At 42.7% G+C, this 23,580-nt stretch overlaps 1 protein-coding gene across 1 annotated transcript in view; it reads left to right on the top strand.

Moving 5' to 3' along the window:
- The window catches only part of LOC141110091 (alcohol dehydrogenase 1), an 82,322-nt gene that overhangs the window by 34,201 nt on the left and 24,541 nt on the right, over positions 1-23,580 (top strand). Inside the window, exons 2-3 of the mRNA XM_073601313.1 lie at positions 15,321-15,422; positions 18,700-18,841. Of these exons, the coding sequence (XP_073457414.1) occupies positions 15,321-15,422; positions 18,700-18,841 (244 nt within the window). The remainder of the gene's footprint in view (positions 1-15,320; positions 15,423-18,699; positions 18,842-23,580) is intronic.

The following is a 23,580-nucleotide window of genomic DNA, read 5'->3' as shown; positions in this document are numbered from 1 at the left end:
TGCTTTAAGAAAGGCCTGGATACTTTCCTAAATGTACATAATATAACTGGGTACTGACATTTATAGGTAAAGTTGATCCAGGGAAAATCCGATTGCCTCTCTGGGATCAGGAAGGAATTTTTTCCCCTGCTGTAGCAAATTGGAGCATGCTCTGCTGGGGTTTTTTGCCTTCCTCTGGATCAACTGTGGGTATAGTATTGGGTATATTGGATTGTACGTTTTTTTTTTTTTTTTATGGTTGGACTGGATGGACTTGTGTCTTTTTTCAACCTGACTAACTATGTAACTATGTATAGCACATCTGGGCACGGGGCACATCAGGGCACATAGCACATCAGGGCACGGGGCACATAGCACATCAGGACACGGTTCACATCAGGGCACATAGCACATCAGGGCACGGGGCACATCAGGGCACATAGCACATCAGGGCACATAGCACATCAGGGCACGGGGCACATCAGGGCACATAGCACATCAGGGCATGGGGCACATGGCACATTAGGGCATATCAGGGCACATAGCACATCAGGGCACGGGGCACATGGCACATTAGGGCACATCAGGGCACATAGCACATCAGGGCACGGTTCACATCAGGGCACAGGGCACATCAGGGCACATAGCACATCAGGGCACGGGGCACATCAGGGCACATAGCACATCAGGGCATGGGGCACATGGCACATTAGGGCATGGGGCACATAGCACATCAGGGCACGGGGCACATGGCACATTGGGGCACATGGTACATTAGGGCACATCAGGGCACATAGCACATCGGGGCACATCAGGGCACATAATGGCACATCAGGGCACATGATGGGCCACATGGCACATTATGGGGCACATCAGGGCACATGGCACATTATGGGGCACATTGTTTACTAGCCAGCATGCAGAGTAGCACAGGAAGCGTCTGTAATAAGTTCTCTTTCATGTCACGCTGCTCCCCGGTGGCCCCCCTCTGTTCTCGTCCATCCCAGATGATGTCACAAGCAAATAGGGATGGATGAGAAGAGAGGAGGGCCGCCAGGGAGCAGCACTGTGTGACATGAGAGAGAACCTATCACAGACGCTTCCTGCGCTACTCTGCATGCTGGCTAAATCTCGATCTACCCGTCAGGCACCAGCTGTCGGTGATTGATGGGTAGATCGACGCGGACCTCCGATGCAATAGGCGGCCGCTGAAACCGGCCCACTGAAACTCCCGGTAGTCCCGATGGCCAGTCCATCCCTGGAAGGTGTAAGGTACCAGTTATTTAGGATTTTTTGTACCGTTTCCCAGTGCGCGATACATATGGAAAATTTCAGTGGCCTTCTGAGGGTGCTGTGCCATTGCTGTGGTGTGTAGGTACACTCAAGGAGGTTCTCCCATTGCAGCATAGCAGTAGTTTTGGTGTCCGGTGCCAGGTTAGTGAGAAGCCTATAGATATAGGAGATGCCTTTCAGACAGGGATGGTCTGTATTGTAGAATTTTAGAAGGAACCAGAAGAAGGGATTCTTGGACCACATTATCCATGAGAGCACTGAGCGGATTCTGAGGTATTTGAAAAAGTCTCTGGATGGGATGTGGTAGGTCTTTTGTAGGTGCTGGAAGGGTAGGAACAGGGAGTCATGGTAGAGATCTCCAATTGTATTGATGCCCTTATGAAGCCAGTTTGAGATTGGGATATCAGGTAGAATTGTTTGTAGAGCCTTGAAAGGTATGTCTTGTAGTAGTTGGTGGGGTATGCCTCCTGATTGTTGAAAGATTGCTTGCCATATTTTGAGAGTTGCATTGACTATGGTAAGATAACTTTGCTTTTTGTTGTGGTGTAGGAGTATTGCACTGAGAGTCAGTTTAGGGTGAATTGCCATGACTGTTGTTCCTATTTGTATCCAGGGGTTTTGCATATCTGCTTTCCACCAGTATTTGGTTTGATCCAGAATGGTTGCTTTAAAGTAGGCTGAAATATTAGGAGCTTCCATCCCACCAGTAGACATTGGTGAACAGGGGGTAGATCTTCTGGGGTGTTTCCCTTTCCATATGAAGGCGGCCAGAATAGCTTGTAGTTTGTTAAGATGTCATTGTAAGAAGGGAACAGAAGTACAGAATATGTACAGTACATAAGGCAAAAGGCACATCTTAGTGAGTGCAATGTAGACATGTGCAATTAGTTTAGTTCAGAATTCGTTTTTTAACGAATTTTAACAAATTAGTTCATTCCGAAATCTCCGAATTTCAAATTTCCGAATTTCCGAATTTTCCAAATTTTCGGAATTTCGGAAATTTGGAATTTCAGAAATCCGGAATTTCGGAAATTCTACATTTCGGAAATTGAAAATTTTGGTAATTGAAAAATTCGGAAATTCAGAAATTGGAAAATTTGAAATTTCAGAAATTCGAAATTTCAGAAATTCGAAATTTCAGAAATTCGAAATTTCGGAAATTCGGAATTTCGGAAATTAGAAATTTTAGAAATTCGAAATTAGGAAATTGGAAATTTGCAAATTGGAAATTTGCAAATTGGAAATTCGGAAATTGGAAATTTCAGAAATTCGGAAATTGGAAATTCGGAAATTCAATAGTTTATTATTATTTCAAATTTTTACTGATTTTCTTTCTTTTTTTAGATTTTCAAATTTAAACATTTCTGAATTTTCGAATTCCGAAAATTCTGAAATTAAGAAATTCTGAATTCGATAATTTGAAAATTCGGAAATTTGAAAATTCAGAAGTTCAAAAATTCGAAAATTCGGAAATTTGAAATTTGGAAAATTGAAAATTCTGAATTTTTGAATTTGAATTTCCAAAATTCAGAAATTAGAAAATTTGTAAATTCGAAAATTTGAAAATTCAGAAATTCGAAAATTCGAAAATTCAGAAATTCGAAATTCAAAAATTTGAAAATCCAAATTTTCGTATTTCCGAATTTTTTAAATTCCGAATTTCCAGATTTTCGAGTTTTCGAATTTCCAAATTTTCAAATTTCTGAAAAAAGCAAAAAAAGAATGAAACAAAGATGAAAACGAAAACATCACTGCACATGTCTAGTGCAATGCGCCTGGCCCATGATGATTGAACACTTTTTAAATCTTGTGCAGTTTTTTGCAGTTTGGTTCCTAGATGTGAAAAATGAAATAGGAGTAGTCAAGTATATACCTAAATAGGAGAGAGTAGAGTCTGTGCCTGGTGTTAGGATCGATATTGGCTCCAATCATACAGGATTTGGAGTAACTGATTTTGTATAAAGATGCTTTGCTAAAAAGGTAAGATGAAGATGGAGGAGAGATTGTGTGGGGTTGGTAATAGAGATGATCACATCATCTGCATAAAGTCCAATTTTATGATTGAGTTCCCCAATCTCAATGCCGGAAATGGCAGGGTTTGTACGAATGGAATATGCCAGTGGGTTCATGATAAGAGTAAAAATTCATGGGGATAGGGGGCAGCCTTGATGAGTTCCATTAGTAATATAGAAGGGATCTGAAAGAATACCTGAATTTATGACTCTGGCGCTGAGGGAAGAATATAGAGCCAATATTGCTTTTAGTATAGGGCCAGAGAAGCCAAATTTCAATCTGACCGCTTTTAGGTAATTCCAATCTACTCTATCGAACGCCTTCTCTGCATCTAGAGAGATGAACAGAGAAGGCGTTCATGGTGTTCGACCGATTGCATCAGGTCAATATACTGGCGGGTGCCGTCGGATGCCTGCATGCCGTTCACAAATCCCACTTGGTCTGGATGGGCAGTGTGGGATGATAGCGGAAATACGTGAAGCCAGGAGCTTAGCGTAGAGTTTTGTATTGGTATTCAGTAATGAGATGGGTCTATAGCTGGCTGGGTCATCAGCTGGTTTGCCTGGTTTGGGAATTGTGGTAATGGTTGCTTCAAGGGTTTCAGGAGGGATTGAGCCTGTGGAGAGTGTATGATTGAATGAGTTACATAGATAAGGGGCTAGCAATGTAGAGAATTGTTTATAATATTCATTGCTAAAGCCATCAGGTCCAGGGGCTTTATATAGTGGAAGGGAGGCGATAGCGCTTTCAAGTTCAGAAAATGAGAAGGGTTTAGAGATGGTATGTATTTGTTCGGGAGATAGAGATGGCAGGTGCATGTGATCTAGGAATTGTGCTATATCAGATGGTGTGGGAGAGGGGGCTTTACCGGTGATGGCTAAGTTGTATAAGTTGGCATAGAACTGACTCAATCGGTTGGCTATGTCTTTCGGATTAGTGAGGCTACTGTGGTTAGTGGATATGAGGTATGAGATTTTGGTGTGTAAAAGTCGGCGTTTGAACTACTTTGCTAGGCAAGCTCCTGGTTTGTTATGGTGTGCATGGAAATGTAGTTTTACCTTTTCAGGGAGAGGTCAAATTTTGAGTGTAAGTGTTCACTTAGAGCTCTTCTCGTATTGTGTAGTTTGTTTTCTAGGAGTGGGGAGGGCTTGGCTTTGTGTGAAATTTCAAGAGAGCATATTTGTTCTAGTAATTTTGTGGTGGTAGCATTGTGTTCCTTTTTCATGCGTCCCTAATTTAAAGAGGAGACTTCTGAGACATGCTTTATGCCCATTCCAGCAGACAGTGGGGTTCAACACAGAATCGGCATTTAGCAAGAAATAGTTTTCAATTTCGGATGCAACATGTAACTGGAGATGGGGGCGAGAGATGAGGGAGGTGTTAAGCCTCCATGTTTTCCTCAGTTGTTTAGGGTAAAGAGGAAAGAGCTTAAGCGGAATTGGGGCGTGGTCACACCACGTGATGGTGTCAATTTTTGCATCTTGTAGTGTTTGGAGGGTATGTTTGTCCACCAGAAACATGTCTATCCTGGAATAGGACTTTTGCGTGTGCGAATAAAAGGTGTAGTCCTTCTCAGTGTCATGTAGACATCTCCATGGGTCATATAGATCTTCAGATAGAAGTAGAGATGAGAGAGCGGTGGATTGTCTCCATATTGGGTTGCAGGAGTCAAGGATTGGGTTTTGATCAATTTTGATCAAAATCTCCACATATGATTAGGACGTGCTGTCGGAAGGGTGTTCGTTTCCCCATAATGGCTTTATAGAACTGGCCTTGGCGGGTATTGGGGGCATATGGATTGACAATCGACATAGTATGGTTGTTGATAGAGGCATGTAGTATGATATACCTGCCAAATATGTCTATTTCTGGGTGAATCAGCTGAAACCCTACTGTAGAGGGTATAGCTATGAGGACTCCAGCTTTTTTTTTAAGGGAGTTGGCAAAAAAGCAGTGTGGAAACAGTGGAAGCAGTGTTTATGAGAACAAGATGGAGGTTTGAGAGATGAGAGGTGGGCTTCTTGCACGCACAGGAGATCTGCGTTAAGTCTCAGTGCTTCTTTCCATAGTAAATGATGCTTAATGAGGGAGTTTAGGCCTTTGACATGTAGGGAGGTAATGTTAAGAGCCATAGTGGGTTTATGTTAAATGAGGCTTTAAAATGCGGAAGGGGGGAGGGGGGAGAACACCTGTTGATTCACAAACCAAACTTCTGAGTGCTGTTTATTACATATAACAATAGCACTTATTGATCACTAGTAGAATAGTAGATACAGGAACACGTAAATAGCAATAAGGATAGCTTTTTGAACTTTTAGTACAGTTTAGAACTTGTGGTAGAGTGCTTAGCACTCTGTTATTCACAGGGAAGTGTGAGAGAAAAAAGCACTGAAATAAAGAAAAAAAAGAAAAAAAAGCAGAACATAGAATACTCATCTGGGACATTATGTTGTTAAAAAGAGAAGTGATGTCCAAATCGCTTGTTTAGGAACATAGGGGGCCCCAAATGAGACTGGAATGTCAACGAAGGAGTTGGTCGCAGGGCGGGGCGGGGCGAGGCGTGGTTGGTGTTGTCACAGCCATGGCCGGATGATTGTTGTCACCGTGAATCCAACGCTGGTGGGGGTGAGGAGATGAGGCCCCAATTTACCAATCTTTTAATGCCTTCTTTAGGAGTGAAGATGGTGGTTGCTTGACTTTGGAATGTCACCATCAATTTGGTGGGGAAACCCCACTTGTAGGTGATGTTGCGGTCCCGGAGGACTGCAATGACTGGTGAAAATTATCTTCGCTTCTGTGCAGTGGCAGCTGAGATATCTGTGTAGAGCGAGATTGAGGAGTAAGGATCTGGCAGAGAAGCGCTAGTGCGGGCTGCAGACATGACTTTTTCTTTAACTTGGAAGAAATGAATACGTGCCAGCACGTCTTGCGGGACCGTTTCTGGTAGGTAATTTGGTTTCACGATCATGTGAGCGCAGTCTATGTGATAGTTGGGAAATAAGCTTGGGAAACAGTTGCTGAATGTAGTGGATGAGGTCTGGAGGTTTGATGGTCTCAGGGATGCCTCTGAACTTTATATATTCCTCCTGGAGCTGTGCTCGAGGTCGGACACTTTAGCTTGTAAAAATCGTATTTCTTGCAAGTGCTGGTAGTATGACACAGATACTTCATGGTGGGCAGTGGTATGTTCTATAATTTGCCTCTCAAGCCTCTTCTGTACTCTCCTCTATCTGATCCCCTCTGGAGTGGAGGGAGGATAAGGACAAGCGGAGCTTATTGCCCTGGGTACAGGGTGCCCTGTACCCTGATGTGTTCTGCCCTGATGTGCCCTGTACGCTGATGTGCTGAGCTCTGTTCAGAGCCTTTCAATCCTCTCTCTGTACTCTCCTCTATCTGATCCACTCTGGAGTGGAGGGAGGATAAGGACAAGCGGAGCTTATTGCGTAAGTCCTTTTGCAGAGACATTAGCATCAATTTCAGGGTGTGTTCTGAGGCAGGCTGGTTGGTGGCATGGAGAGCAGCCAGGGATTCCTGTGTACTTTTACTTTCCTCAGGTTCATCCCAGTGCTGTTTTTTGTACAGCAGGACTTTGGAGGGAGAGGGTGCCGGGGACTGTGCTGCCTGCTTAGCTCTGTCAGCAGGTGAGCTTTGATGAGGTGGAAGGTCGGGCTCAGTGCTGTCCATGTCTTCCAGATTGTGTGCTGGGCCTTGTGGTGCCACTGTTGCTGGCGTGGGAGGAGGGGGAGATGCCGCTCCGGTGCCATTTTGGCTGCGCTGCATGCCTGTGCCTGTGTCTGTGCCTCTCTGTGTATAGAAGTCCGTGAGGCGGCGCGACTAGTATGTGCAGTGGTAATTCTTCTTTGACATATCGCTGTGTTCCTCGGTGTTCCAGCTCCCCTCCAGTGCAGGAGAGAGGGGAGAAAGGCTGCTGTGGCAGGCTGAGAGTTGCTTATTGTCCCAGGGCTGAGCGGACCTTATGGGTCAAACGGCCATCTTGCTCCGTGGTCAGCCACGCCCCCATTATATTAGTAGCCTTTTACATGATACTGAGGTCACGTTGGTTTAATAATACACCCCTAACACCACTCAAACCCTCTTCCTCTCCCACCTTTCAGTTTGTTTATTTGCACACATAAAGAAACAGTATAATCTATATAATGACTATAATCAGGTAATATACCCTTATTTTGATAAATCACTATTCATCCCCCAACATTTACAATTAATTCAAATTTATTTTGGAGCCATTGCCTTTTTGTCATTTAGAGGAAGTGTTACTAAGCTTGTCAAAACTATAATTTTTATTCATACCCTCACAAAACTTTTTCCAGGATTCATTATATATTTATGCCACGTGCTTCTACCCTCTTGCTTTTAGAATCCCAAATCAAACCAGTTCTGTGATCAGACCATGGATTGGTCATGACCACTTTATCCTCCTTTCTCCCTAGGAATTTTGAATACACATGGGTCATAAATGACTCTCTTCTCTCCAATGTGTCATTTTGTCCTTAAATACAGGTAGCACTTAGAGAGTACATAACACTCAACACTTCTCCCAAAATATTAGCTATTATGCTTTGGGCGGTACACAAACCTGTTATATGAGGTATGTGAATACAACAACCAGATTAATAAAAAATTACTGTTTGCAAAATCTGGAAACCAAATTTCAGACCCATCACTTCAACTTTCAGGTACATCCCATCCAAGCCAACAACTTCAGTTAAATAACAGACCAATTTCTTTAGGCAATCTTGACATTAAGATTTTATTTAAAATTGTCATTTATATAATTATATATTCTCGCACATCTCTACCCCAAATCTTCTTTGCGGTCTTGACCTTTTTGCCCAATTCTCTGTCCTTGAAATAAAGGGAACAAAATCAAAAGTCATGCAAGATGAATGATCTTCTTACCCTACATAATTTCTTTCCTTTCACCTGGGCACCTCGATTTCTTCCTTACCTTGGCATTAGCCTAAATAAATACTACAACACGCTCCATGGTGCCAAATAACCCCCCCACACACACACACACACACACACACACACCTCCCCATGCTAACTAAATTAGCTTTCCTTCTAATCCTCCAGGTCTCACTTAATATTACATGGATATTCAGAATCACAGTTGTCAAGAAGACTCTACAACCTCTTTCGGTTTCTCCCGGTCTCAGGTTCCATGTACTACCAATGAGTAGTCAGTCCTTCACTATATCTGAGAAACAACTAAACAGAGATTCCCTGAATCTACCTTATTCCAATCTAATTTAAATGGGGACTCCCAAATTTCATGAAATACTATCACAATCCACAAATCACACAGCTTACCAAGCCTAACCAAGTCACTTGGGAATCCCTACTTTGGGTAGGCATTGAAGCAGATGACTATGATCCCTTATCTATACATAACATCCTCTTGGTAAAACCATCAGACCATAAACATATCTCAAATTCTGTCACATTGCACTCAATAAAACTCTGGGATTTAATCAATCATGTAAATGGCTGGCTTTCCATGCACTTCCCTCTACTCAGATTTGTATGCAACCCTTCCTTCTACCCAGGCTATGATCCCCTGCTTCATTTGAAACCTGGGCTAAGCTGAATCTGCCTAGATTACACCAAACTGCTGAATGGCATCAGACCTTTTTAGGTCCAGCAAGAGAAATTCAAACAACCAGGACTGGAAATCTCGAGATATTTACAAATATTTATCAAATTATTTTATAAGTGCACCTGAACTCAGCTCTACAGACTAGTATTTTTTTAACACAAATGCTCCCATACCCCCCCCCCCCCCATTTCCCATTTAATAAGCCTGATTTCAGTGCTCCTCTCTGCAATGATCTCCAGACTAGCATCCTATCTCCTTCTTATACTAACAAATGGACCGATGATCTTGGTGTCACCTTTTGTATCTGATCTGATCAAATCTGGGCTACGCAAAGTCCTGTTCTCAGAACATGGATGCTCTAGAAACGGATTTCAAAGTATTATTCCAATAGTACCTGGCCCTGACCAGGGTAGCCAAATTGTTCCCAACTTAACACCCACACGCTTCAGGGTCGGCACAGATCTAGGCACCCACCTTCACATATGGCGGACCTGCCCGGCTGTTAATACATTTTGGCCATTTTTTAATTATTTCAGACCTCAATGGTTTTACTATCTCTCTGGTCCCAAACATAGCACCAGTAAACACCCACCTGATATCACTAATGCACATTTCAAGATTCTACTACAAATTATTCCTGCAACCAAACACATTATAGCCAAGATTTGCAAAAGACTTAGATTCTACCCTACTGAAACTAAAAACAGGGTCACTCAAACATGAAAATAATTATGGTCACACTACAGGATAGAATTCCTAAGTGCAATAAAATAGGTCAGCTCTGGATAAACCAAAACCTCCCGAATGATAGGGAGTCGCTTGGTATTCATGGTGTTCTCTGATTGGACAAGGTGCAAAATAATAGTCGATGACATAATGATTACAACACATTTTCTGAATGCTGGAGGTGCCGAGCAAGTCACTCCCTGCCTGTGTTTAGCTTACCAGAGGCGAAGTCTCTCCAGCACTGCCATAACTGGAAAGTGCTTAGTATGTTTGACACAGCCTACTACAATGATTTTGAGGCTCCCTTGCAGTCCTCTGGATGTGACATATCGATAATTACAGGAAATGGACCTGGACAAATGTAAATTTTAAGAATGGATTATTACTTCTTCTTTAGTGCCATTTTCTTCATTTTTGATGATGGGAACTAGGCAGGCAGGATAAGCCTAATTTTTTTGAAAGTACACTTATCCTATTATGTTCCATGAATGCAAATATAACACTTGTATCATGATTTAAAGCCTAACCAGTGAAAACCTGTTTTGAATTGAGGTCTGCATGGGTGTAGCATAGTATCTCTGGGAGCTGAAGGGTTAACTGGGCTTTGTGTGAATATTTTTTTCCAGCACAATCATTTAGGGGCTTGGAGTAAGTAATACATTTTCTGTTCTGGGAATCCAAGATAGTAAAACAGAACATTACACTGTCTTGTACATCTGTGCATTTGCTGGCAATGTATTGCAATTCTGCGCTGATAAGAAAGGCCAAAAAACATCTGCTTTCTTTTTGTTTCGTACATTTTCAATTGAATTTGTAATTTCAGAGAGTTACATTTCTGCAATTGATTTAATTGCATAACTAAAAAACAAATATTGTTTTTGAGTGTTATACAGTACACACATATTGGCAATAGAACTATTCAAAACACATTTACATCAAATAGTTTCTTTATCAGATCTTTTTTCAATTAATCTTATAATAGCATATGTTTAACTGGATTTTGATTGTATGGTAATGAAAATAAGCATAGATCAATCTCTCACATGGTTTTGCTTTCAGCCAAAGAACACCTTACATATTGCATTATGTGCAGTACTTTAATACTAAAAGGTTGTAATGTACGAACAAAACCCATAATCATGTAGCTAGGTGCTGCTGCCGGCTGTGTGGAACCCCCAACCCACACACACACACACACACACACTGTACATTGTGTCAGAGCGCTGGGCTGTGTTTGTGTGTGCAGCATCTCTCTCTTCTCTCACTGCAGCTAAGGAATGGATCTGTGACAAATCTCCGGCTCCTGCTTCCCCCCTCCATCCCCCCTGACAGTGGACTTGAGCCATTCAGGAAGCAGGGAAGCTGGAACCAATTGAACAGCTGCAGAACTACAGCACCCATTTTTCCCTGGGCACATAGGAGGATAGACAAGATTTTTCCCAGGCAAAAGGGGATACTTAGGGGTCTTTGCAGAGGGGAGAGCAAGAGGTGCTGGCCAACTGTTGGGGTCTGTGCTCTACACCAGAGGAGTCCTACAGAGAGTGAGAGAAAGATAGGGCTGCTACACCCTGTGAGCAACAGAGCCAAGAAACTGAGCCACTGCAAGCCTCTTGTGTTTGGGCACCTGGAGCAGTGCAGACCCATCGCTGGATGTCTGTGCGTAAGCCAAGTGTCAAAGGGCTGAGACACTGAGACTTCTCCTGCTGTACTGGAATCCAAAGCTGGAGAGACCCTTGCCATGGGAGCCTTTAGTCAGGGAAAGCCAGAGAGGGACATTTGTGAGGACTGGGACTCTGGAACAGCTGACAGCCAAGTGCATGGACAAGGCCTACTACCTGCCAGGAGTGGTGAGCTGAACCATGCATCCTAAATTCTTGCCACACACAGGTATCTCTATAGACTGCACTTACCTAGCAGCTCATCTGTCACTCATCACCCACATTCATAAAGGGACTGTGTACCACTGACAGAAGGGCCCTGCTGAAAGTCGGCTGCTGTTGACTAATCAGGTACCTAGTACTTCAGTCAACTTCCCCTTATTAAGCATTGTGAACCCACCCATTAAGGGGCTGCAAGCTCACTATTATAAGATCCCTATTATTGTGTTAGCTAATTCTGACTCTGTCAGTTACTGGTTACATTAGTTGATGTTGATTTAACAGTAAGCCGTTCTTTTATAGGCCAGTGTCTGCTAATCTGTGCAGTGAAACTGGAACTTGCAAGATATGAAGGTGGGGGGTGGCAGTTTGTGGCCCATTGAAACCAACTACCAAACCCAGGCATCTGAGATGCTGTCTGTCAAAATGTTTGTAAAGTCGAACAGACGTCCCACCACTTTGGAAAGTGAGGGCACCCTTTTATGCTAAAGAGAAATTGTCCTTAGGGGCCTAGTGAAACTGAGCTCCTTGCTAGGGTTTGGCTTTAGAGGTTGAATCCTGGGAATAAAATCTTCTTTGCCTTAGCAGAAATGTGATTCTCAGCTTGAGGCCTAGGCTTCTTTTGTTGGGTTAGATGAATGCTCTTAATCCCAGTAACATCCTCAGAAGAGATGTTCACCCTCGAAGGGCATGCACAGCAAACATTTCTCACATGTCTGCTCTGCAGCCCAGCATTTCAACCAAAGAATTCTCTGCAAGTTTGCTGATAGAAGACTCATAGGTAAATAAGATGGGAGACATCCATCAATTCATCTACAAAGTAGTAAAGGGCTGTTGGCGTGAATGTTAATGCGGGGTTCCACCCAAATTGTGAACATTATCTCTATGCATTCTCTTCCTTGCCTAGATGCTGACATGTTGTGTAAAAAAATTTAAATCGCCGTAATTACCTTTTTTTTTCTAATCTTCTAAACACTTCCTGGTTTTCCTCCCATGGGAGTAGGCGTGTTTCTAGCCTCTCCCATACCTCCCACAGTCCCCTGGGAGCTAGTCTCAGGCTTCCCAGCATGCATTGTGCAACAGCATCATCACAACATCTCGGTGAATGCTGGGAGCACAGCATTCACCGCATCCAGGAAATACATGCTTGTGGGCTTCAAATGCCCACAATGAAGATGGAAACCGCCTTTAGTGAATTTTATAAGTTATTCTTTACAACGAAATCGGACACAGGCGGACTTATTACACAGAACATGTGAGTAGATAATCATGAGAAGAAAAGTTTGTGAATGACCTCCAAAAAAAAAAAAACGATAGATAGGTGGACCCCCGCTTTAAGCGATTCCACAAATAGAGGATTTGTGTGCAGTAAAGCTGGATCCCTTGCCATGCATTTAGTCTCCTAATGTTTGACAGATTAACATGGCAGGTTCAAATACCAGGCTGCCAGAGAAAACATGGTCTTGGAGAGGTTTTCCAGCTTTTTAGCTTTAGGATCCTTAAATACTGGTTTACCCTCCACAGGAATTTTTAGAGCTTTATTAAGAAAGGGCACTGCAGGATCAACTATGGGAAAAGTTCACTTCTTAATAAAGGCCTTCTCAAATGGGTAGTGAATGGAAACAAGTCATCTGCTGTTTTCCAGGCAGCATCCAGAAAGCCTGCAAATAGCCTGTGCATGGGAAAAGTTTTAGTAATCTTAGGGCCTCCAAAGGACTCTAGACTGCTAGCAGCACTAGTAGAAGCTACAGGCTTCACCTCTATTTTTAAGTTGGTATTCACCACATCAATAAGAGCCAAAATGGTCTTTCTAAGTCTGGCAGTTATGGTGGCTGCCTGCAACTCCTCCGGGACAACCTCCCCCGCAAGGATTTTCAAAACTTTTTAGCAGATGGAGCCTCCACAACTGAAGGCTCAGAGGCTGCTTAAGGCTGGAGGCAAATCTGTTAATGATTCTGTAGGGAAATTGTGGACATTGACGTGTGCTTATGTCCTCTGCAGGCAGTGTCAGCAATTAAAATATCAATTTGCTGTGAATGCAACAACCCAGATAGCTGCTATGCAGAGACCAGCTACAGCAGCGTGTAGAAAATGGGGTTGATTTACTAGGCAAATCCACTGTGCACTACAAGTGCACTGAATGTGCACTTTGAAGTACAGTCACTGTCGATCGCTGTAGATCTGAAGGAAAGTTCTGAAATGAGGGGAAGCTCTGCTGATTTTATGTTCCAATCATGTGCAAGCAAAAATTCTGTTTTTTATTTTCTTTGCATGTCCCCCTCAGATCTACAGCGACTGCACTTCCAAATGCACTTCCAAGTGAGTGCACTTGTAGTGCAAAGTGGATTTGCCTTTAGTAAATAATCCCCTCTGTTTTAATTGAAGAAAAGAAAAAAATCTTAACCTCCTTCATGACTAGGGTCAAAACAAACCTTAAAGCGGAGTTCCACCCAAAAGTGGAACTTCCGCTCATCTGATTCCTCCCCCCCCTCCGGTGCCACAATTGGCACTTTTCAGGGGGGAGGGGGGTGCAGATACCTGTATTAGACAGGTATCTGCACCCACTTCCGGGAATAGACTCCCGCGGGAGTCACACCCCCTCCTGCACCCCCCCGCTGTCTCCTGGGAAACACACAGGTCCCAGGAGATAGTGGGGACCACTTAGGACGCGCAGCGCGACTCGTGCATGCGCAGTAGGGAACCGGGAAGTGAAGACGCAAAGCTTCACTTCCTTACCCCCTCACCGAGAATGGCGGCGGCAGCAGCCAAGAGCCGAGCTATTGCTTGGCTTCGGTTGCCGACATCGCTGGACTCCTGGACAGGTAAGTGTCCATTTATTAAAAGTCAGCAGCTGCAGTATTTGTAGCTGCTGGCTTTTAATAATTTTTTTTCAGGTGGACTCCCTCTTTAATGCCTAGGCCCAATATTATAACTTTGATATGTGTTAGTAAAACTGTACATATCATCACAACTACTTAGTGTATCCAGGTGCAATATACCTTGTTTGTTTTTGTTTTTCAGGAAATATTGAACTTTCATTTGGTGGTAAATGTTAATGGATATTTCCTGGCCCAAAATATTAAAAAAAAAAAAAAAATCATTTTAGCTTTCTATTTTGATGCCATTACCATAACCCACTACCAAAAAAACCTGCAAAATAAATTATCCTACTCCTGACTCCAGAGGTGCAGGGTGCTGTGTAATGTAAAGGGGTCCAGAGGTGCAGTGCAATGTAAAGGGGTCCAGAGGTGCAGAGTGCTGTGTAATGTAAAGGGGTCCAGAGGTGCAGGGTGCTGTGTAATGTAAAGGGGTCCAGAGATGCAGGGTGCTGTGTAATGTAAAGTGGTCCAGAGGTGCAGGGTGCTGTGTAATGTAAAGGAGTCCAGAGGTGCAGTTGTGGAGAGGGGGTACACAGTAGTGACAAAGAGATATTGAAGGCTGCAGAGGTATGCAGGGGGGCACAATGGGGTGTTTTTACATTTTAACGTGGGGGGTGCCAAATGTTCTAGGTATGCCCCTGGGCCTTCGGTAGTATTAGAACATTTAATTTATCTAACAGAATAATAAATGTGGTCATTTTTTTATTTGACATGTTTTGTACACAGATAACGTTTTACAGGTTGGACCCAAAATACAAATTACCAATGCCTCGGTTTGTCCCCTCTGCCATTACACAAATCTGTATATTATGAAGAGGCACAGACATGCTTGTTTTACTTTTTAAACTGTATATGTTTTACTACACCTCAGAGTACAAGTAGGTAACATTATTATCCTGATCAAAAATATTGTCACATTTTATACCTTTACAGGTAATTAAATGCAAGGCTGCTGTGTGCTGGGGACCTAAGCAACCACTCAGCATTGAAGAGATTGAAGTTGCCCCACCAAAACGTCATGAAGTTCGCGTCAAGGTGAATTGAGTTTTGTTGTAAAAGTCTACAAATTTTGAAAAAATTAAATATGTAAGATATTTAAACAGTTGAGTATATTAAATGATTTATCTGGTGTAAAGAATTGTGAAATAAACATGCAGTAAGGGTTCATGTAAACAGGCTTCAGCATTAGAAGCCAAATGCAGTACGCTTTTACATAGTTCTGACTCTTCATCTTGTACAATCAGAGAATGGGATGCATTCATTGACAAAAATGAAAGGCGTTCCATGAATAGCATTTAACTGTTATTGTTTTAGCTTAGAAGAATATTGTTTTTTGTAAAGTAGTATTCATTCTGGTTGTCAAAACAACAAGCCAATGGAAAATGATGCAGAACAAACTTCAGATACCTTTTCCTGATATTTATTAAATACATACTAAATATTTAGGTTGTAATAATTGTTTGAACAAGTCTGTATATTTGCATTACTGCACGTGTCAAAATATTAAGTGCCATTCACACTGTAGTGATATCAGACATTGCATGTGATTCGCACCGCTGTACAGATCACATACGATGTCTGTACGATGCGAACTCAACCATACAGCTTGTATGGCTGAATTTGCATCACATTCAGACCAAAATCGTGCAGGACCCTTTTTTTTTGTCCGCACCAGAATCGGATTGCCTGGGTGTTCACGCTCTCTATATACCTATATACTATACTTATACACCTGTATACTAGAGATGGGCCAAACATCCCCCCCTGTTCAATTTGCAGCAGAACTCCCCATTGAAGTCTATTAGATCCGAACAGGAAAAATCAAAAGTACCCATTTTGAAGGCCTATATACAATTAATTGGCCATAAAAGGGGTATGGGGGTTTGGGTAATGCCCTGGGGGACATGTATCAATTCAAATTAAAAAAATATATATATATTGTTTTTAAAGGAGCAGTGATTTTAATGATGCTTAAAGTGAAAAAATAGCAATGAAAAATAACTTTAAATATAGTGCATGGGGGTCCCCTTAGTTTGCCTGTAAAGTGGTGCATCTGAAGCATGTATGGAACATGCTGCAGCAAAAATTACATTTCTAAATTAAAAAAAATGAGTCAAATCACATTTAAATTGACTCGCAGTTGCAATTGCTGGCACCCAGCTATTTAAAAAAAGAAAAAAAAGAAAATGGCATGGGGTCCCCCCCACAGTGGATTTTAAGGGAAACCCCATGCCAAAGTAAAAAAAAACTGTGTGGGCTCCCCCCAAAATCCATACCAGACCCTTATCTGAGCATGCAGCCTGTCAGGTCAGGAAGGGGAGGACAAGTGACCGCCCCCCTTCCTGAGCCACACCAGGCCACATGCCCTCAACATGGGGGGGTGCTTTGGGGCAGGGGTGGCTCTGCTTCTCCCCTACCCCAAAGCACCTTGTCCCCATGTTGATGGTTACAAGGGTCTCTTCCCCACAACCCTGGGCTGTGGCTGTGGGGGTCTGCAGGCAGGGGGATTATGGGAACCTGGAAGCCCCCTTAAAGAAGGGGGCACCCAGATTCTCCCCCATGTGGATGAGTATGAGGTATGTAGTACCCCTACCCATTCACCAAAAAAGTAATAAAAACACAATTCCTTTATTAAAAAATAAAAAAAGTGTCCCCCAATGTAAATTCATCATCAATTACGACGCTGCCACACCACCAGAACCCGAAAAAGAGAAAAAAATTGCTCCCCACTCATTGACAGCTTACCCCCGAATGCCTCCTCCATCACAGTAAAAAATGAAGGCAAACTGCCGAATGGCTGGCTTGCCGTTTAACAGCTCTTATATAGGTAAGGGCGGGGCCATCTGGTGACATAAACTGTTGCACCACCCCCTTGTGACATTACTGACCCAGCATGCACCAGTCCATGGCATCACAAGGGGAGCGGTGCCACAAGCCAGCCATTTGGCAGTTTGCCTTCATTTATTTTTTAATAAATGACTGGTCAATAACTGTCTCTGTGTTTTTATTACTCTGACACTTTTTTGGTGAATGGGTAGGGATACTATGCACCCCATACTCATTCACATGGGGGTGCTGGAATCTGGGGGCCCTCTTGTTAAAGGGGGCTTCTACATTCCTATAAGCCCCCGACCCACAGACCCCCACAATCACAGTCCAGGAAGAGACCCCGCAGCCCCAAAGCACCCCCCCATGTTGAGGGCATGTGGCCTGGTATGGGTCGGGGGGGCGCGCTCGCTAGCTCCCCCTTTCCTGACCTGCCAGGATGCATGTGCTGATAACAGTCTAGTATGAATTTTGGGGGGGGGGCCATGCTGTTTTTATTTACATTTTGGCATGGAATTTCCCTTATAATCAGTATGGACTGGGGGGGGGCACACGTCTTCTTTTTTTTTTTTTTTTTTACCGGCAGATGTTTTTTTTTTATTCAGCTGTCAGCGGAGAAGCCCATTGACAGCGGACGACTCATCAGTTGTTAAGGAATGCCGCGGCTGGTTTCCCGGCCCCACTAATTAACAACCAGCTTTACTGCACCCTGATTGGGCAGCGCACAATGCATTGCAGGGCATTTGGCAAGGCAAATACCCATCGAACACCCTGCAAATTCGAGTGTCCCCTGAACGGGGCAAACAGCCAATGTTTGGCCCAAACTCATGTTCGGCCCAAACCAGGTACACTATTGTATATCTCTATGGCCCTAAGCAATTTTACATCTCTGGTATGGACCTGCTTATTCAGAAATATAATTGTTATTGTCTAGGATAACAAAGTAATGCGTATATTTTTTTAAATTGAAATTTAACTGTATCTAAGCACCACTAACTAAACATATTTAATTCATTTTTTATATTCAAAGCAAACTCATCCATCCATTCATGTCTCCATTCTTTATTTTGTTGATAAATTACTTTCAACCCGGCCATCTTGAGTAAGGGCAGATAATTCAGGTAGCATTGACATCCTGGAATCCATCTGCCATTAGCTCAGGCATGCAGACAGGAGGGTGTGCCTAGCTGCGAAAGTCCCTCCTCCAGATGAAAAAAAAAATGCCCATGAAGTTGCCTGATATGTATGACATCATATGCCAGAAACCAGGAAGCAACTGAAGAAATGTAAAAAAAAGGTTAAAAAAAATAAATAATGTACCTTTCTATCTATTTACTAATGCTAGCAGCATAAGGATTAAGATGCTACAACAATAGGAGGGGTAAAAAACAACCCTGACTTGGAATGCTGGCATGGTAAAAATGTTTTCTATTTTCCATTGTGTTGGATTTGTTCTCATGTTAGATCATTTTGTATTTTTCTGCAGATTGTGGCTACTGGAATATGTCGCTCAGATGATCATGTAATAAGTGGGGCTTTAAGTGACATGACATTTCCAGTGATATTAGGACATGAAGCTGCAGGGGTTGTGGAAAGTGTGGGAGAAGGAGTGACTAAATTCAAACCAGGTACATTGTAAATTATTAGTACTGGCTCTGTATTAAGGGTACATTGTGCATGCAGAAAAGTCTAGCCCATTTAAAGTGACACTAAACTCTGGTTTTTGAAAAATTCTGTTCATGTATGTATTCTCAGAAAAGTCCCTACTATTATTCTCAACCTCTTCCAAGATCTACTATCTCTTTTTTTGCTGCTCCAACTTCCTAGAAAACGCAAAAAATTAATGCATCTAAGGATTGTTAGGCTACAGTATATTAAGATTTTGCTTTTGGGTTTAGATTTGCTTTAAGTACAGATATTCTCATTCTGTGACTTGACTTAAACTGTGGGATATAAGTTCAATATTTTTTTATGAGGAAATCTTTACTAGATAGGAATAGATATACTGCAAAAGCAGAAAAGCATAAGTGCCCTTGTTACTTCCTTATTTGGAGGCACCTAAACAGACATGTTTGAAGTTCAGCCTATGTAAAAACCATGGTTCCTGCCATAGATACAGAGGAAAACACACAGCCATGAAGGAACTGGAATAGTGTAATTTGCAGGTTCATTAGGCAAAAATAAAGGGGGAAAAAACCCAAGGAACGAATGCAGTTACCATATCTAAGGACTGGTGAGCTACAATATATTATAATTTTGCTTTTAGGTTTTGGTATGATATAAGTGCAGATATGCTCATTCTGGGGCTTGGTTTATACCATGGGCTACAAGTCCAACATTTTTTTTAATGATGAAAACTCTAATGCCGTGTATACACGGGCGGACTTTTCGGCAACAAAGGTCCGACAGTCTTTCCGATGGACTTTCGACGGACTTCCGATGGACTTTCGAACGAACAGACTTGCCTACACACGATCACACCAAAGTCTGACGGATTTGTACGTGATGACGTGCGACTGCACTAAAAAAAGGAAGTTGATAGCCAGTAGCCAATAGCTGCCCTAGCATCAGTTTTTGTCCGTCGGACTAGCATACAGACGAGCGGATTTCTCGATAGGAACTGGGTCCGGCGGAGTTACGACGTAAAGATTTGAAGCATGTTTCAAATCTAAAGTCTGTCAGATTTTCGACTGGAAAAGTCCGCTGAAGGTCCGATGAAGCCCACACACGATCGGATTGTCCGCCGGACTCGGTCCGTCGGACCAGTCCGCTTGAAAAGTCCACCCGTGTGCACGTGGCATAATATTAATAAGTGCAAGGAACAAATATAGTATAAAAGGCAGAACAGCATACAACATACAAGACTACATTCACATCTTTTGCATTACTCATTTAGGGTTTTATTAGAGAGGTATGTACTGGATCGAAGCCTAGATAATTCAATGCACTTTATAGTATAAGCAAGGATACAGAATTAGAAAAGCTTACAATGTATTTGGGGTATAAAGGAGGATACAGAAGGTAGAAAAAGGTATAAAGAATGACACAGCAGGTAGAAGAGTTTAAAGAGGAACTGCAGTCTGCTCACATAATTTGTAATAAAAACATCTTTGCCATTCTGAAGCTTTTCTCCAACCACTTTGCATATTATTTTATATACACTGTGATTCTGCACTTGCCAAATATGCTGTAGATATCTCCCTCCACTGAGTCTGGCTAAAGCCATTTTAACTGTGGGCAGCTGAAGCTGCTGCCTGTTCACTTCCTGGATTTACACAGACACACCTCCAGCTCTGCAGCTCTCATTGACCCTCTTATGACTCATTCCCCCTCCCTTCCTGGCAAACTCTCACGAGAGTGAGAGAGAGAACTGTGCATGATGTCATAAGCCTAGGCCAGTGATGGTCAACCTTGGCACCCCAGATGTTTTGGAACTACATTTACCATAATGCTCAACTACACTGCTGAGTGCATGAGCATCATGGGAAATGTAGTTCCCAAACATCTGGGGTGCCAAGGTGTGCCATCACTGGACTAGGCTAATTACCAGACAAGAAACAGGAAGTGGGCTGTATAAGGTATTAACTGGCAGAAAAAAATGTTTTACTATCCAAAGTTAAAACAACAAGGGCAGAAGATGGAAAGATGAAAAAAATTACTGAAGTTCCGCTTTAAGTGATACAGAAGATAGATTATATTATTATCTATTAAGGTATAAGGGAGGATACAGAAGGTTGAAGAAATTACAATTTATTAAGATATAAGGGAAGGTGAAAGAGTTTACAATCTACTGATATATAAGAGAGGATCTAAGGCTGCATTCACACCTGAAAAAAGCCCAACAAGCAAAATCCCATTCATTTCAATGGTGACTATGTGGGAAAAGACTGCGCTAAAATGATAAATGAGTAAAATAAGTGAAAGAAAGCTGCCAACACTCAAACATGCAAAGTTCCAAATAAATAGTAAAGTGACAGTGTAGCGCTACTGAGGAATGTGAAATTAGACACAAAATGAAAGCTCCAAACAAATCTAATAAGACAAAATATAAATCAACGAAACTGGATGTGACCCAGTAAATGTGTGTGATATAAAGTCCACAGAGGTGTAGAGTGGTGTATTCTTCCAGTGAGGGCAATCTCAATCATAGGAAAATAATGTGAGGCTTGTCTGTAGTCATTTTCAGTGACACTCCAGAGGTAAATGAATATTCTTACCAGCTATGATGGACCCCAAATGTCGTACGGCAAAGGGGTCAAAAAGGCTTGGGATCCTATGCAGTATGGATCAGATGCTGCTCAGGTACTGGACACAGACGAGTGGAACCAATTCGAAGTGATGTCCTCAACTCTCGGTCGGTGGAATCTCCAGGTACTCTCCAGCCAGATAGCCGTCTCCCAGACTGTTCCCGCATAGGCTCCAAGAAATGGTCATGTGAAAACAAGGGAAGGAGGAGGACTCCAATAGTGCAGGTCAAACCAGAATGGTTTTTAATGATAAAAAGTCAGTAACAGACACTGGTACAATAAAAGTGATCACAAAAAAGGGCTGATAAAAAAATGAAGGCAGTGTGAGATACAAGAGATGCTATCCCAATGCGTTTCAACACTAAGAGGTCTTCAACTGGGGCAAACGGTTTTGAAGACCTCTTAGTGTCGAAACGCGTTGGGATAGCATCTCTTGTATCCCACATTGCCTTAATTTTTTTATCAGCCCTTTTTTGTGATCACTTTTATTGTACCAGTGTCTGTCACTGACTTTTATCATTAAAAAACATTCTGGTTTGACCTGCACCATTGGAGTCCTCCTCCTTCCCTTGTTTTCACATGACCATTTCTTGGAGCCTATTCAGGAACAGTTTGGGAGATGGCTATCTGGCTGGAGAGTACCTGGAGATTCCACTGACCGAGAGTTGAGGACATCACTTCGAATTGGTTCCACTCATCTGTGTCCAGTACCTGAGCAGCATCTAAGCCATACTGCATAGGATCCCAAGCCTTTTTGACCCCTTTGCTGTACAACATTTGGGGTCCATCATAGCTGGTAAGAGTATTCATTTGCCTCTGGAGTGTCACTGAAAATGACTACAGACAAGCCTCACATTATTTTCCTATGACTGAGATTACCCTCACTGGAAGAATACACCACTCTACACCTCTGTGGACTTTATATCACACACATTTACTGGGTCACATCCAGTTTCGCTGATTTATATTTTGACTTATTAGATTTGTTTGGAGCTTTCATTTTGTGTCTAATTTCACATCCCTCAGTAGCGCTACACTGTCACTTTACTATTCATTTCAATGGCACTTGTTCACATCTGAGCATTTTGTCACCTGAAGCAAAATGCTTGAAAAATGCCCTAAGCTCAAAAAAGAACTTGAGCTTCTTTGGGGCAGATTACAGGCGTTTTTCTGCCTTTTACATTGGTGACCTGAACAAAATCGCGGCAAAAACACAGCAAAATTGCAGAAAACGCGGTCAAAAACGTGACAAAATCACTGTAAAACCACTTTAAAAACACGCGACTTTGAAACGCTCAGGTGTGAATGCGTCCTTAGGGTATAAGGAAAGGATACAGAAGGTGGAAGGGTTTGCAGTCTATAAAGGTATGCACACTGGTGCGATGCCAGACATTGCATGTGATTCGCACCGCATTGCTGTGCGGATCAATGTGATGATTTTTATTTTGTTCACACCCATGCGATTCGATTCCCGTCCGAATTCACAGTTTATACTGCGATCTGCTAACCAATCTAGGGGTGTCAATAACTTTATATTGACACCCACAGTGGTTCGCAGAGGGCTTTGTGAACCGCCTGGGATTCAGAAGCCATTTGGGGACCCGCACTGGATTCGTAGGGTTTCCCGCATCGCACCAGTGTGAACCAAGCCTAAAAGCTAATTGAACAAGTTGAAGTTAGAAGCTAATTGGCTACCATGCACAGCTGCGCCAGAGTCTTTTAGGGTTTAAGAAAGTAATACAGAGGGTAGAATATATATTATTGGCTAATTGGCTACCATGCACAGCTGCGCCAGAGTCTATTGGGGCAGGGCTTTTTTCAGCGGGAACGTGGGGGAATGCAGTTCTGGCACCTCCAGCACTGACTGTATGCAATGGCAGGGGGTGCTGGGTGTTCTGCAGGGTCTATTGATGCTGACTGCTGGGGGATTTATTTCAGCAGGAGCGGATCTATTGTTGCTGAGGTGGTCTGTTGTTGCTGGTGGGGGACCACCTGTTGCTGGGGGGGAAATTTTGTTGAGAGTCATCCATTGTTGTTAGAGGGATCTACTGTTGCCGGTGGGGGGGCTATATTGTTACTGGCTGCAGGGGATCTATTTTACTGCTTTTCTTCTTATCATT

This window comes from Aquarana catesbeiana, linkage group LG01 (assembly GCF_042186555.1).
Source record: "Aquarana catesbeiana isolate 2022-GZ linkage group LG01, ASM4218655v1, whole genome shotgun sequence".
NCBI lineage: Eukaryota > Metazoa > Chordata > Amphibia > Anura > Ranidae > Aquarana > Aquarana catesbeiana.
Note: the sequence above shows the minus strand (reverse complement) of the source record. Positions and strands in the feature narration are given on the sequence as shown.